Source organism: Capronia coronata (genome assembly GCF_000585585.1).
Source record: "Capronia coronata CBS 617.96 chromosome Unknown acBCG-supercont1.8, whole genome shotgun sequence".
Lineage (NCBI taxonomy): Eukaryota > Fungi > Ascomycota > Eurotiomycetes > Chaetothyriales > Herpotrichiellaceae > Capronia > Capronia coronata.
In genome coordinates this window covers 209,836-225,989 of record NW_006912900.1, presented here as the reverse complement: position 1 = coordinate 225,989, position 16,154 = coordinate 209,836, and the positions used below count along the sequence as shown (strand labels likewise).

Genomic DNA, 16,154 nt, shown 5'->3' with positions numbered 1-16,154 from the left:
TCAGGATCGAGCTTGCATTTCCGTCGGGCAGGCAAGACAGCGGTGTCCACCATTCTTCCACCTCCACCTCCACCTCCACCTCCACCCACCATCACACTGTTCCTTCGATCCATCACACACGCGGAGACGGCACGATCCTTTTTCTTTCAAGCTTGGGATGCTACCTATGTCCAGCAGCCAGTCGAGTCGAGCGCGGCCAAGCATGTCAGACTCGAAGGATCAGAGCTGCTTAGATGGAGCGATAGATGCGCGACGATCGAGGCATTCGCAGCATACTAGTAGCGCAGAGACTGTGCACCTGACGGGTGACAGTCTACATTGAGCGAAAAGGAGATGCTCCTCCTCAAGTCTCTGTCGAGGAAGCTGCAACTGCAGTGCAATGGAGCAAGCAGCCTTCACGAGGCTGAAGTGCATCATGCACTCCCCCTCTCAAGCCTTCAGCCCAGGCGATACTGGCTTTCTGGTGCCTGCGTCTCACTTTCAGACTCGGGATTCCTCACCTCATCCGCCCTTCATTCCTTTGACGGGATTTTCCAAAAGGAGCAAATGATCATGGACCCTTGTATGCAACTGGTGATTACTACTAGATGAACAAGCAATCGGATCGCCATAGGATTTTTATCATCAGCATTATCGCAGTTCAAGATCTACAAATCTATTGGGGGCCTGAAATCGCGTCACGGAAGGAAATCCCCCGACCAACGCAAAAGTCGGAATCTTGTCATGTCAGCTACTATTGTTTGGCATGTTGACGGCCTACTAGTAGGCAAATGGTTCCAATGTCTTCTAAGGGATCCAACCAGAAAGCCTAGGACTTGATTTCCTACCCTGCCTTGGCCTAGATGCATGATGCGCGGTGGGCCTGTCATGGCAGAAGCGGCCTGAAAGTGTTGCACGGAGTCCCTTCCTAGAAGGGAATGCGCTCTGTCACACGAAGGATTCCCGGGTCCAGCCACAGGTAGACTTCGATGCTGATTATTCACCTCGACTGCAGACTTGACTGGTTTGCCGAGTGATGTATCATGCTCCGTCTATGAGTAATCGGACCGTGGGCCTGGAAAGGAGCATTGGTGTGCATTGGTGCCAGCCAGTGGTGCCGAGATGAAGGAGTTCTTCTTCCCTCCCCAACTCGCACTTATGGAATCGGCTATGAAAATATCGTGGAGACAATTGGGTCTGCCTCCCAAGGAGTTGGCGTGGTATCGAGAAAGGATGTGGGATCCTACATCCGTGCTGGGGTTGTTCGGAGTCACCGATGGGCAGATTGCACCTTTCCTTTCTAGACGTCAGCAGTACCAGACAACGGACCAGTGTGTGGGATCAACGACTAGCAGCATCACAGACTGCCATGTCCACTCCTTCTCATGCCAGGAGGTAGTCTCACTCCAGCGCCCGCTGTGGCTGCTGACGCGGGATCTCCACCTCCACCTCCACCTCCACCAACGCCTCTGCCCGGCCTAGCCTCCAATTCGTCTACCTTGCTTCTAGCGACTCCGAATCCAGGCGTCACCCAACCACCGCAACTGCATCGCAGCCCCTGCCACGCAAACTTGCCAATATTCGCGCCGCACCTCGGATTTGGACAGACCAGGCGGCCATCAAGCTCGCCTTGTGCTAGAACGTCCTTCATCCACGAGAGCGGATGCAGGAAGATGTGCGCACAAGGTTCAGTCGCCGAACCAGCCGAGGGGTCGCGGTGAGGGGGTGGTTTGTGCGGAACAATAAAATTGGATTTTGCCAACAGACGACGGCATTTGCGGCATTTCAATTCGATCTCAGGAGACGGGCCGCCAGAGCTTTGGAAGGGCGATGAAACGGTAATGTCTGGATCGGTGATCTCAGAGTCGACAGCGTTGAGATTGAGAGTGTCTAGGGCGGACCCTATGGACTGAGACGGGGACTGGGTCTGTGCGAGCTGCTCGTCCTCGTCCTCCACTTCCTCGTCTCTGAAGGTAATGTCTGCCACCTCTGGGGCACGATTCGCACTCAGAGCATCCATCACACTGCGCGAGTTCATCCAGCGTCGATAGATCTTGTGCGACTCCAGCTGTTCCTGCGTAGTGGGACATCCCATAGCTTCGTACATTCGCAGCTGCTTGATGAACCCGGAGTTGGGTTCGACCTGGGGCCGCGATTCTCTCACAAGCGCCAGGGCCGACTCCACTGTCAGCGGGGTTGGCGGAAGCGAGACCATTTCCGGGGTCGAGGCTGGTGATTCCGTTGAAGGCGACCGTGATTGTGCTTCTTGTCTTGATGACCGGTTACTGGATTCGGGATTGGGAATTGTCGCAGGCTGGCGGGAACGCCATAGAAGGTAAGCTATTACAATGGTGGCAGAGCGGGACACGCCCATTGCACTATGCAGAAACTGTCAGCCTCATCCATGGTTTGAAATTGATTGGTATGCATCATGTATAACTTGAGTTTTGTATGCAAGGCAGACCACCACGAAGCCCCCCCACGCAAAACGGGTCACGTGATCAAGCCTTACCTCCTCTCCCTGCCTGGTATTGTCTGGCACGGCGCCCAAAGGCTATGATCAGTGGCTCCACGGATGTAATCGACACGTTGAATTTCACATGCACGCTTTTGGGATGCCGATTAGTTTGCCATCAGGGTTTGGGGTGGCGGGAGACGAGTCAGGCTCTCAGCGTGGCAAAACAACCTGCCATTTCGATTGGAGCCAAGACACGAGCACCACAACCTCTCAGCAGTGGGAATCCTCCATTTGCATGCACCTGCTGCTTTTTTGCATGATGCAACCCTGCATCGTGAAAGAAGGACATTCGGCTACGCCGAAAGTTGTGGCACGGAGCAAAGGCTATGGACCATTAACTCAGGAAGTGGGAATGACAAGCCGCGTCACAGCCGGACCACTATTGCAACCAGTCCAACGCGCAGAACGCTCTGTCGATTCAGGCAGGGACACAAGCCTGCTGCAGAGATTTGACCCCGCCGGTCATCACAATATAGAGGAGGAGATCAAACAGGATGTCATGACCTACCAGTGAACGAGGACTCCGCTTTGACGAGGCGTGTTGTCAGCATCTCGATGCGAGGAGTTAGGACCAGAAGATTGATCGGTCGGCCAATAGTTTAGAGCGTTATGTATAAAAGCATTGCTTTGAGGGAAGTAGGAGAGGATGTTAGAGTCGTAGACATCATCCAAAGGGATGCGTAGGTGCTGGAACCCCCGGAGCGGAGCCCAGCCCTGTGGAAACTTCCAATCGATCACAGAGACGACGTGAGTGATGTTGGCTTCTTGTAGCGTTTTTGGACGCCGCAGTGCATGAAATCTGCCAAGGAAAGCCCGTCAGTATGTTGTTCCATTGCTTTGGAGTTAGTCGTCACGAGCAAGGAAGTCATTCGTACCCATCAATGTAGATGTTGTAACCCGGGCACTTGCTGGGTAGGATTGGCAGGTCCATCACCAGTCAATTTCCGGAAGAATAATGCGGCTTGCACGAATCCCGGATCGGCCCAGAAAAAGAGAGAAGAAAAAAGAGGAGTGCCGCGAGAGTCTGAGTTGGCTGTGACCGTAAGACTGGCGAAGACGGAGGCGGAGTGAGAAAATAATCCCTGCAGCTCCAAAAGCCACAATCCGCATCCGCCAGGCAACGGTGCACTGCAGTTTCGAGGCACTCGAACCAGAATGCAGAGGTCAAGAAAGCCAGTCGCCTGCTGCGAGGTGCACGCCGGACACCCTTGTATCTGAGCGCTTGAGAGATGTCAGTGGCATTCAGTTGAGTTGGTGGTAAATGGTAAATGGTTAAATGCAGCGCAGCGCAGCGCGGGCGGCAAATTGAGAGTCGGAGTCGGATTAAGATTTTTGCCTCGGCTTATTGCCAAGACCCGTGTCAGGCAGGAACGACTCGGACCTCAGTACTATGACACCGCACTGCAACGCATTTAGCTGATTCATGAAAGGAAGGTACATGTACGCACTGCCATTCGGGAAACGGCAACTGCAACTGCAATCACCTACATATACACACTGCAGTAGACACTGCGTTGTTCCAATCTACCTTGATCTCCCTGTCACCAGCTCTATCTATAGCCGTCCATCTACGCTCCTCGTAGCGACACAGTGCCATGTTGATGCAGCTGGTGAGACACTGACGCTATATTGTTCTGGAAGATTTTCGCCTGCACCCACGCCTGGGTGGAGCTCAACCCCGGCCTCGTGGTAGTATCGGTATACACATCCCTACGCAGTAGTGGCCATGACCTACGAGCTACTCTCCTACTACTTCTCACCAAATCGCAGGATCAGGGACGATCTCAACTGCATGCTGGGTGTTGGCCTATGTCTAGCTTCTTCATCCGACGCCAGTCCAACTGCATCGACCCTGAAGCGTATGCACTTCGTTTCAACCACATATCGATGCACTTTCATCGTCTCCACAATATCCGAAACCCTGCGAAACTAGAGCCTCCTGCCACTACAAAGTATGTCGCTGTCGTCGTAAAGACATCCACCGAATGTGTCGACAAGATCCACTACCTTTCACTTTCAAGGGGAGCGTAGCAACGGAGGGCCCCTCAAGACCACCCGCCCACTTGAACCCCAGAAGAGTGCCCAGGTGGGCCAGTAGGAAAGATATCGTTTATGATGGACGTGTAGCATTGAATTATGTTCCCCATCAGAATCACCCTCCTGTCTCGCCCTCGCCGAGCGAATCATCTCTTCGGAGAGGGAAAGATCAAGCCTCAGAAGGATTGAACCCGACCATGTGAGACCATGCACATAGAAGTCTGTCATCACAAGCCACAAACAATCCACAACAACCCCGGTGCTGTTGACGACTCGCATGGGGCCAAGCAAAGTAACCAGGAGGCAAGGAAGATGTGATCATCTGTACAGTTTGAATTTGCTCTCCTTAAAGAGGCTCGTGGTGCCATAAGGCTCCTTGTTGAGAGCATTATCCAAGTGAAGGATCGCTAACCGGCGATCAGGTCACGCATCAGGTCAATCAATAGGTCAATCAGTCATGGGATGTAATCTATCCATCGTGAGCCCTTGTGATCTCACTGCGGTGAGCTGATGGCCAGCATGAGGGTGGAACGGTCCTTGGTTGGTGGAATAGTCGACTCCTGCTGCTCTGTGGAACAGGATCTATCCTAGTTATTCTGTGTGGCCGTTTGACCTATGAGTTCAACGGACGAGAAGGACTGCTTCTGAGATCGGAGCATGCAGACTTCAATGGTCAATCATGCCGGAGATGCAAGGTACAGGCTGCGACAGTACGAGTCCACGGGCATTGACGTCCAGGAAAAGGACGACAAGATATCGATTGGTACTGTACCTAGTAAGTAGTAGTAGAGAAAAGAAAGTATTCGGGGTCCGGTGCATTTGCCAATAGGGTGTCCATACTACATACCTAGGTAGGTAGGTAGTAGCCATACGCCTCGCCAGCACACGCATGGGAAATAGGCTCTGTCTCCTAGTAATGGGCGTCCCGCTTTCACACAGACTTCGTCCCGATGTCCTATAAGGCTCAGCTCTGGCGGCAACAGGGTGCAGGGCGGTAACTTCTCGAGACGGACGAAACAATAAACATTTTAAGTGTGCGAGATGACAGACTTCAAGTTGTCCGTGTCGAGCTGGAACCACTGCATGTCATGACCCCAGGTTGACACAACGATGACTGGAAGCATCCTTCGGTCAGCGTTCTCTTTCCACATTCCACATTCTGTGATTCCACCTTTTCTGGTTGATAATCAAAGCAGCCTAATTAGGTCCACTCCCTAAAGACCGGCATCCACACCTCCACCTCAACGTGTTCGAGCCTCGATTGCTAGCGCTGAGGATAGACCGTTATCTGCCGACGTTCCGATAGGTATGCTGGCCTCCCAATGCACTGTCCCGCCGAATACGAGTGACAGCTACCTAGGCCGCCCTCAAACCGTGGCGATGTGAAAAAGAGCTGGATAGACAACTACTCTGTATGCGAGCTGGCCATGCGAAAGCTTAGGGCCTCGTGGACTCCTGGAGCATCAGCCCACCTCTCTGCAGACTCTTCGGACCCGTGGTTGTGATTCGTTGTGCGAACGGTACGTTGCCGTTGACAGAAAAGGTAACCGGGATGTACCAGAGGTAGCCGAGGTGTCAACCACTCCCTAGGGCGGTTGATGGAGCTTCGGCGCACGCCTAGAGGTTCCATGCTTGTTCTGTTGGTACTAGGTCAAACAAAAGCCAACGGTCGCGATGTGAAGGGCTGGGGAGACGAGGAGGGAGAATACTCGGCCTTGCGTCTAGCTGAAGCAAAGCCTGATTCAGGCTTTGGGTACCTAGTGAGGGGCGCGACTCGTCTTGCTTCCTTCTTCCTGTTGTTCTTTGTCGTGCATGGAATCCCTACAGAAAACTCCACTGACGGGAAGCTCCTTGGGTATTGGGACGATCTGACCTTTGGTAGGGCTGAACCGTTGGCCGTGGTGCAGTGCAGCGCAGCGCAGTGCAGTGGCTCTGTCCCAAGCCCCCAGCCTAGGCTTCTCAGGCCTTCAAGTCTTTTAAGGTAGCCTGCGCCTGGTGCCGAGCGGCAGGAGTCGGTGGCCAAAGACGCCCCTCCAAAACAGAAGGGCCCGGCCAGGCCCCCCTTGCACCCCTGCCGAAGAATCAGCCCTGGCTAAGGCCTGAGAGTAGTACGTACCTAACCTATACCTATCCCAACCTGAGGTAAAAGGCTAAGGAGGCTAAGGCTCCTCGGCCTCTAAGCCCTTGTCCTAAGCTAAGGTCCCTCGCAACTTGATGCCTGACCCTGCCAGTGGGATCCATTCTTGTCACTCCGTACTTTAATTCCGCTCGGGCCTGGCAGGTTGGCACAGGTCCGGCGTGGCTAAGGCTCATCCTTAGTGCATTGAAAGCGTCGTCTACTACCTAGTAGCTCAACAGTGCATAACGCAACCGGCGACAGAAGGAAAGAATAATGTCAGTCGATTGATAAATGGATCCCTCTTGTTGCTCCGCCTTCCGTTCTCGTCTCGTGGCCAATCCCCATCGTCGTCGGAGTCCTCGGCCTGCGAAGGCAAACGGCCACACGGCCAAACTCGTTACTCCCACTGCAGGCCATTGCCTGCTACTGCTGCTATTACTCCCTTGGGATCAGCTCCCCTCTGACTCGCACATACATGGACGGTCAAACGCGCAAAACCCAGCTCCTCCTACTATCTACTAGCATCTAGTCACCTCGACATGCCAGGGTAGTAGGGGTGTTCTCCTGGTCCCCCATCTATTCTTGTGGCTCACTGAGAAATCGGCGACCGCAAGGCCACACAAGCCAACCATATGCAACTACCACCATCACCTCACATACTACTGCAGCATGTTGACCACCGCGACCCTTTGTCCTACTCCTCCGTCTGCTTGCTGCTCGCCTGATTTCTGCTCGCCGGGCCCTTCAATCAACCCCTCCTAGGACCGTCCTCCATATCCTCAATCCCTCCTCCGACTGGTCCTCCGCTGTTCGATCGTTCGCTTCTGTTGCAGTGGGCTTTGAAAGATTCAATTCAATTCATATCCTGTCCTTACCGCAGACCTTGATGTTGCCCCAGTCGGTCCACCGAATCCAGACTGTACTTGCTCTCCCCACGACGTCACACCCTTCTCCTGGACGATTGTGCTCGATGAGACAGAAAGGAGAAACAGGAGAAAAGAAAGCATAGACACGGTGCTGCCAGACTAATCGGTCCGCATGAGCTGAATCTCGCAAAGCATATCCAAGACTTGTGAATCGCAGGAAAATACGTGGACTTGCCACTGTCAAATCTCAGTCATTTCCGGGTTCCATCAGTCAATACGAATCGCCTCCGGGTCGCCTCCCCATCCTCCGATGTTGCAGTGACGCCGAAACAGACATGGATACGTGTAGGACTTCCACAGCTGCAGTACGGGTACCCTCTTACAGAGACAACGCTGCCACACCTCGATCTACTTCTCGGTCACCCTCGCAAACCTCGGGCGACACTCTTCGCCCTGGAGCGGCCATGCCTATACCGGGCGCCCGCTTCGACGACGCCCCTCCGCCCCTCCCTCCTCCTCGATACAATGAAGACTTGGCTCAAGGAGTAGACGTCGCATGGAGTTGGGCAAACAGCGATCCTTTCAACAGCACTCCCAGACGCCTGGCCCCCATCAAACCGAGTTCGAGCCTGTACGGTGGCTATCTGTACTCCAGGAGGAATTCTGCCCGTTCCCGCGATGATGAGATGGACATGGATTCCGACTATCCGCGCAGAGGCAGCGATGTGTCTACTGTGAAGTCTGCGGGACAAACAGCAGTTCCGAAGGCTGGCCAGATTCCGACATTGACCCGGAAGCCACCCTCGCCAGCTACCAGTATGGCAAATCAAAGGTTAGTCAGCTATGGTATCCTTTGCAATGGTCTCTTTTTCTGCTTTGCACCTTTGTCCTCTTACCATTGGCATTACTGCTATCTGTTCTACTTCCCTTGCCCTTCTGACGTCTCTCGCGTCAACCGTGGGGGCCATAACCACGCCTGAGCTAACTCGCACCGGAACCCGAAGGCAAAATGAGCTAATACGATTTTCTATTTCTAGACTACAAGGAGAAACGCCTTTGGCACAACAGAATTTCAATCTCTCCTCGCAGGCTTACGACCAGCGGGTCTTGTCCAAAATTGGAAAACCTAACTCACCACCGCGACCCCCCCGGTTTGGCTCGAGCGAAACCCCAATGTTTCCTCAGAAGCTGGCGCTGCAAACCAAGAACCCGAAATCCCAATCCACGCCAACCAATGATCTTCCGTCGGCGACTCTAGATCCAATATCTAGATGGATTACCAGTCCAGTGTCAGCAGGTGTGTCCCCCGGGTCGCGGCCTGGTTGGCGTGACTACAATATGGATCACCGAAGTTCTTCCATGGACAGTGCAGCTGCCTCTCTGGTTCTGGACCCGGAATTGTTCGTACAGCCTCGACCCAGCGGGTTCTTATCCACCAGCGGCTCGATCCAAGGCAACGAAGACACGACCAGCGTGGCCAGTCGGTCTCAACGCAGCAGTTATGACCAGGGTGTCTTCCCAGATGGAGAATCGGACCTGGCTGGCGACGAATGTGGTGCATTCCGTCTCTTGAACTGCGGTGACTCGCAACAGCAGACTAGTCGACGATCTTCCCAGCTGGGCACGAAGCGGCGAGCGCGATCACCACCATCAGATGCAGCCAGAGAGGACAAGTCGCCCTTACATGGAAACTTGGTATCAGAGCAATTCCCGCGAATGCAAACGGCGCTGTACCGGTTAGAGCATGGATCTGTCTCATCTACATCGTCAAGCGTGAGGCAGAATTCGTACGCATCCTCTGCCGCCATTTCCGTGGCACGCAGCAGTATGACCAGTATCTCTTCCTTCGACAGACAGTCGCCAATGGATCCTTACCAGACCACATACCTGACCTCGATCCATACCGTTTCTAGCCCTGCCACATCTACAGCTCCCTCCAGACCTCACCCGCTTCAGTCTCCTCTCGAAGCCAAATCTTCCTTCCCAGCCATGTCTATTCAGAGCGCCATCAACGACTCCAGGATGCCGTTGCCACCTGCCACGCGCATTGGGAACTACTTCATCTGCGATTGCTGTCCTAAGAAGCCAAGGAAGTACGACACAGAGGAAGAATTGAGAGCACATCAAATGGAGAAACAGTACTCATGTCAATACTGCCATAACCGCTTCAAGAATAAGAATGAGGCGGAACGCCATCAGAACTCTCTTCATCTCCGACGACAATCTTGGGCGTGCGCCGCCATCCCGAACTTTCAAGCGGCCTTTTATCCCTCTGCTTCCCCCTCTGGTATTGGGCTTGAAGCTCCTTCGAGCGACACGTGCGGCTTCTGTGGAGAAGAGTTTCCCAACATCCCCCGACCTGATTGGGACCGCAGGATTGATCACCTCACCAATGTCCACAAATTTGGCGAATGCAACCAGGCCAAGAAGTTCTTCAGGGCCGATCATTTCAGACAACACCTAAAACATAGCCATGCTGGACAAAGCGGGAAGTGGACCAACGTGCTGGAAACCGTGTGTCTGCGAGAAGAATTCCCCCTTGAGTCTGCCGGTGTCTCCCCAACTGGAAGTACGTCCAGTCCAGGTCGAGGTCCCGGCATGCCATCTGAACCACCCATGGGTGGGGCCACAATCAACGAAGCGCAGGATGAGACGTGAAGAGCCAATCTATGTTATGAATGACCGCGGCATGATACCTTCTCGCCCACTACCTGAAAAGGCAGTTGCAACTTCACAGCTAACAACTAGGGGAGCTGGAAGGAGCCAAGGTGCATGACGCCCTTGACTTGCACTCCCATACAGATTGTGGTCTTTTCAGACGACTTCTCTGACACCAAGGGTCCTGAGAGGCGCACTCTCTTCTAGGCTCCACAGAGACAGACCGATAACCTGGCATGGAGAGGGTCGTCGGCCGTGGATATTGACCCATACCATCCTGTGCTGCGTCATGAACGCCTGGCCAGTGTTGCAAAAGGATTAACGGTGCATTACGGGTCATTGATTCCGGTAACAGGCCTCAGTCCGTGACACTCGCTCGGTCGTTGTTGATCTGACAGCATGTCGACAACGCACGGGTTCATGCATCAGCAGACCTACCTTGTTCAGTTACGTCGGGGTTTTCCCGCATGAGCCAGCATAACCCAACCAACGGGGCATTCGCGTACAAAGTTCTCTATCGAGAACTTATCTGGATTTTAAGCTATATCCGTCAATGGTGACTGAGCCGATCAGGTTCGGACACAACAATATAGAAGCGTCGCCGCTACCTACTATAACATCGCGATCAGATCGTTCCCGTTCGTCGAAACATTCTTTTCACCAAGAGTATAAGGAGTGGTCGGAGACACCATCTTCAGATGGCACGTCTGCCGGAGATGCACTTCTGCTTGGGGTCGAAAGTTCTGGTTGTCTAGCGGGCATGGTCATCCTACGGCGATGTGCCGGTCATGACTTGAGAAGGTGTAGATGATCGACTGTGCTGGACCTCTCTATATTCTTGGATGCTATATTCCTGGTGTGTGTGGGGATCGTTTACGCGAGGTTGACCCTATTCGGTTAGGACCAGGATCGGCCTGTGTCCGGAATGATCGCTGTCATGGTCGTTGTAAGCTGTGTTGCTCGACTCGCGAACCGGATGAGGCAAGAATGGAGGAGCAGCGAATACAGATTCTCCCGGGACGAAAAGGCTGTTGACTTTGAGACTGTATACGCCTCTTGAATTGAACGGTGATGACGGCCCGACTCGAAGTCTTGGAGGGTGAAAGCCATACAGCATACCACAAGCAAACAAGCCAGCGTGACAGACGCAAGTGCCGTAAAAGTGTCTGTCTGTCCCAAAAGCAACGGGCACAATATTCTGCTGCTCTGCTACCCTAACCACGACGCTTCGATTCTTCCCCACATCTGGAACAAGGTGGCTGAGGATCAATTGGTGTCAAGCATAAGAGCATACCTACCTACCTACCTATACTAGTAGGCAAGCTGCCGACGACTTGGCTTGGGTTGCCCCCTCTTCGGATGCCTTAGCGCTTACATCGCGGTACAGCCGGGACGATTCCTGGAGCCGACCCTTGAAATGGTCGCCAGGTGTCTCATGAGCTCATACTTCGACCAGCACCGTTCGAAGCAACCCGCCTCAGAAGGAATGGGGCACTGAAGCGCATTGACACGCAGTTTGCAAAGGGTTGCATCGGCCAGATATTTGAAGCGCACAAGAAGAAGCCGCCAAAGGACTCGGCTGAACAGACTGAGTCAAGGGCACGGTTTGAGGTCCTTCAACATGGCTCGTTTCGAGGCCAAGGCGTTTTCTGGAACCATCGAACACTCGGCGGAGTGGAGTTGAAGCGGTGGTGTCCCTCCAAGATACGTAGTAGAGATCGTTGATGTTTGTTCCTGTCAGCATTGAAAAGCGTTTGGAAGTCGCAAAAAGAGCGACAGGTCGATCCGAAGTACGACGATGGTTTAGATTCGTGGGCAAGGACTCACTGTGGGATGCTGGAAGGAAATACTACTAGACCAAGACCCCGTCAGGCATGATGCACATTTGTTCTGTCTCTATCCTTTCGTGCTCGATCTTCTCTTCTCGTGGAGGAGAGAGGGTCTAGATAGTGTGGCATCTGAGATCTGACATTCTGACATTCTGAACAACTGGCGCCACAACCCCGGTTCACGTCGTGGTGAGCTGTTGCGCACAGAAAGAGGGCTTGGTTTGAGGGGAGGGGATGTCTCCCTTTTTCTAGAAACGATAGCGAGTCCAACTATATCATATGGCTAGACGAAATTAAGAGAGTCTCTGTATCTGGCTGGGCAGATTTCACTTTTTGTATCATTCAGACGGCTGTAGACTTACTTACTCTTACCTAAGGGACAGCTGAGAAGATGTATATATGTATATATATATATATGTGCGGTAGGAGATGAATTGACTGGTTGAGAGTCTGGGTATTGTAGTACCTTAAGGTCTTACATGTAGGTAGGTAGGTGACAATTGAAGTTGTACCTGCAATAGTACTACTATCAAGAACTATCTGGTAGTAAGTACATCAGGTAACAGTGAAGGAGGTCTTTAAGTCTCAAGGGATCCCCGACGAGGCTGATTTTTCGGACGCGGAAAAGGGGGTGGAAAGGGGAGAGAGAGTTGGAATGACGTCGACTTCCTGAAGTGAGGGATCGGTACCAGGTACCTGACCTTATTTATACCCAAGGCAACTTGAACACCGTCCATCACCACCACTGATTTCATCCATCGGTCTACATACTAATAATACCATCCACCATTACCAACGACGACCTACCTACCTAGCTAGCATTTCCATCGTCCATCGTCCATCTCGATCTCGATCTCGATCTAGGATTAAAAAAGAGAAAGAGAGACCTTCGGACCAAAACAGACGCATACACATAACGTCAGATTGGTTATATCCCTGGTAGCCAGGACAGGATTCAACCATATTGAACAGCCCCAGCAAACACTATCAAACACTACAGCCCAAGCCTGTTATCGACACGAAGAAGAACAAGAGCAACCACAAACACAAAAACAAGAATGCAAGTCGCCGCCTTTCTGTCCGATCTCAAGTCTCTGAGTATCTGCGTAAGTCAATTCGTCGTTGTCATTCACGTCGTCATTCAAGTTGCCACTGCCACTCGTCTCAAACCCGTGCTATATATATTAAGAGTCCAAGCGGAGCACCTTACATACAACCTCTTCTACGACCCTCTCTGACCCCAGCCTTGCCACGGAAATCCGGGCTGTTTTCTACAAGACTCAGCTGACCGTATTGTTCCCAGTCCCACGAAGCTGCCGTCGCCCTGGTCAAACCGGCGGACCTAGGGCCTACTACTCCCTCCGGGGAAACCGGCGGAGAATCGTCGCCGCACGGCTCACCGACACAAACAAGTCCTGATGCTGATCTTCAGCACGCCAACGAGCTTGTCTCGTTACACTACGATCTCAAGGTCAAATACCTTGAAATGGGACCGGACCCGGAATTGGTCCAGGCCGAAAGGCAGGTTGATCAGGTGATATCAGCCTTGAACACATCATAGCCGTTCTCGCTACGGATCAAACATGCCTGAAGAATGAAACCTAATGAAACCTCATTTCAAAGTCTAAGAATACGACACCCTAGGGTTTTTGGTGAGCGGCTCCGCCTCACAATTTGTCCAAGGCCCAAGATAATGATGGACGCATACACCCTCCCTAGTATCCCATCAATGGTTTCCATCCCGAAGCAGCCCGGGGCCAGAAGTTTCGTCGCCTGCCTAAGGTTCTCCTGTGAGTGGCACATCATGTGCTGCAGAATCTCTTCGAGTAGTCCTGTGCCGGCTCATCCACCCTTTGCGGCATTTGCACCTGCAAACGGCCACTCTTGCCCTGCTGGTGGCGTGCCTGTCCACTGTCCTCATGTCCGGTCTATCTCGTTTCAGCTGTAGCCGGTAATACGCTTCGTGGTATCTGGTATGGGTGAGACCTTGACAGGCGGCACACTTCTGAAGCTCTTCTGCTTCGGCATGCGTCCTGGCAGCTGCAATTCTCGCCTCCACTCGTTTGCGTTCCGTATCTCTTTTCCGCTCCTGCCGTCGTGAATAGGCCGACAAGAAGTCGCTCGCTCCGTCTAGTGGCGGAGGAGGAGTACCAGAAGCATCCGCAGTTCCGAGTTCCTTGAGCCGAGCGCGGACAATCCCTGCGAGATCACGACCGATGACAATATTGAGCATGGGTTTTCTGACCAGAAGACTGCGCACCCTGCGAACGACTCTTTGGCGTCTGCGGACAGAAGATTCCGGCGGCAAGCTGTCTGCACCAGGCTGCGCATCGGCGACTGGAGGAGCTGCCGCATTCGCCGGTGAAGCGTTCCTGAACGTTGTTGCATCGTCGCGCAAAGAGTTGGTGGCTGTCGACGGATCGCTGGGGAGCCCACTCGGCAGGTCCACCACACCAGCTAGAGGGGTTGCTGGTGGTGTTGCCGGCAGAGAGCTTGCGGGCACAGTCCTACTGTTCAGGGCGGAGGCTTCTAGTAGGCTTGCTATCACTGTCGCGCTTGGCCTATGTATTTCGATATTGGGCACAATAGCTACATCGTCAGGAACTGCGTCCTGGCGAGATACGCTCGCTGTGCGTTCAGCAGGAGGCTCGGGTTGCGTAGAGTCATTTGCCAAACCCACGCTGCCTGAACGGCTTTGCTGGGACACTGTTTGATCAGTGCCCGCTTCGTGTCGTTGTTCGTCTTCTCCGGTGGCAGGCGATCCAGGGGCTACCACGCTTGGGACCTTCGGGTCTGGCTCTTTCGGCGCTTGCATGTCCTCAGCGGGCTGGTCGTCGTTCCTGGAAGGAGTGTCGACGGCCTCTGAGTCCCATTCGCTCGGATGCTCGTGGTGTGCAATGAAAAGCTGTCCTTGTGCCGAAACTTCAGAACCCTGGGGTGCTGGCACGGAAGCCTCTGAGACGTTAAGACGACCTTTGCTGACTCTGGCAAGAAACGGCAGCCCCAGCCCGGCAATAATCTCTTGATTGTCACTTTCCCGGGCCACTGGCCCGCTGGTTCCTTCAGCAAGAACCGCAGGTCGGATGTGTTGGGGTGGATGTCCCAGATCCGCAGTCCCGCTCGCCTCGCCGCTTTCCACAGCTTTGGTCCCGAACATTTGGGCGTCGAAGGAGCCCATTGGCTGGATTGTCGCCACGATGGGAAGTCCAATGCCTTTGGGAATGATGATGGAAAGAGTTTGAGCGGAGACTTTGACTTTGATTTGCGGTCTTTGTGAAGGACCACATGTATCGGAAGGCTTTGTTATCTCAGCAGGTGACCGTGGAGTACTCGAACGCCTCTTGATCAAAGCTCGTTCAACGATCTGAGCATTGTGATCTCGCAGATGCTGGGGAAAACCCGCTTGTTCAGGGCGATACTGAGACGAAGGCTGTTTTCGAGAATCGAGCGCACTGGAGTATCGCTGACGCAGAACTTGGGAAGGAGTGGTGACTGAATGGTCCTTGCGAGCTGCAGGAGTTCTGCTCTGCCTTTCTTTCTAAGTCCGGATCAGCCAACAAACGCCGAAGCCGAGGGACTTGACATACTGTCTCGAAAAGATTGACCAGAGCATCAACAGACCCCTTTCTGGTTGGAACAGAGCTCTGCGGAGTAGATGCTTGCAGAGTCACTGGACTGTTCCTCTGGTACTTGTCCGATGAGCGACGTTCGGCGCTGGTGTTTATCTCCCGCGGATCCTACCCCTGTCAGACATGAGCAGTGTCCCTGTCATAGTGGGAAAAGAATCATGCCAATTCTCCTGTCCGTTGTATTAAGTAAGTTGGGCGATCACGAGGAGATGTCTCCCCGGTGGACGAGATTGGCGTGTGGTTGCGAGCAGTAGGATTGGGCCAGAGCCAGTCCGAGCTGGTGGATTTGGGAGTGTAGCGGTTACTTGATGGGCCAGATTGGGACGAAATGCTCATTACTCATGTTGAACGATAATGCCAAAGGTCAAGGGAGATGCAGTGCGAGGAACGGGAGGAAGACGCAGGCTGGCATACTACATAGTAGTAGTAGTAGTACTCGGGGAGGTGTAGGAGAAGCGCAGGTAGAAAGGGTGATGGAGTCCCAGGCAGGAACGAGTGGGAAGAGCTGCTTCTCAATCA

At 53.3% G+C, this 16,154-nt stretch overlaps 4 protein-coding genes across 4 annotated transcripts; 2 read left to right on the top strand and 2 right to left on the bottom strand.

The window, feature by feature from the left end:
• Nucleotides 1-1,336: 1,336 nt before the first annotated feature.
• On the bottom strand, nt 1,337-2,353 carry A1O1_08335 (uncharacterized protein; the record flags this gene model as incomplete). Its single annotated transcript, XM_007729197.1, has 1 exon — nt 1,337-2,353. The coding sequence occupies one exon, from the start codon at nt 2,351-2,353 to the stop codon at nt 1,337-1,339; it is 1,017 nt and encodes a 338-aa protein (XP_007727387.1).
• Nucleotides 2,354-7,983: 5,630 nt separating this feature from the next.
• A1O1_08334 (uncharacterized protein) lies at nt 7,984-10,177 on the top strand (the record flags this gene model as incomplete). Its single annotated transcript, XM_007729196.1, has 2 exons — nt 7,984-8,351; nt 8,557-10,177. 2 exons carry the CDS (start codon nt 7,984-7,986, stop codon nt 10,175-10,177), a joined length of 1,989 nt encoding a protein of 662 aa, XP_007727386.1.
• A 3,132-nt stretch (nt 10,178-13,309) lies between these two features.
• A1O1_08333 (uncharacterized protein) lies at nt 13,310-13,567 on the top strand (the record flags this gene model as incomplete). Its single annotated transcript, XM_007729195.1, has 1 exon — nt 13,310-13,567. A coding segment is annotated over one exon (258 nt), but the record flags the coding sequence as incomplete, so codon positions are not given.
• A 216-nt stretch (nt 13,568-13,783) lies between these two features.
• On the bottom strand, nt 13,784-15,778 carry A1O1_08332 (uncharacterized protein; the record flags this gene model as incomplete). The annotated part of the gene is made up of 3 exons (XM_007729194.1): nt 13,784-15,544; nt 15,594-15,676; nt 15,748-15,778. The coding sequence occupies 3 exons, from the start codon at nt 15,776-15,778 to the stop codon at nt 13,784-13,786; spliced, it is 1,875 nt and encodes a 624-aa protein (XP_007727384.1).
• Between the last annotated feature and the right edge of the window lie 376 nt (nt 15,779-16,154).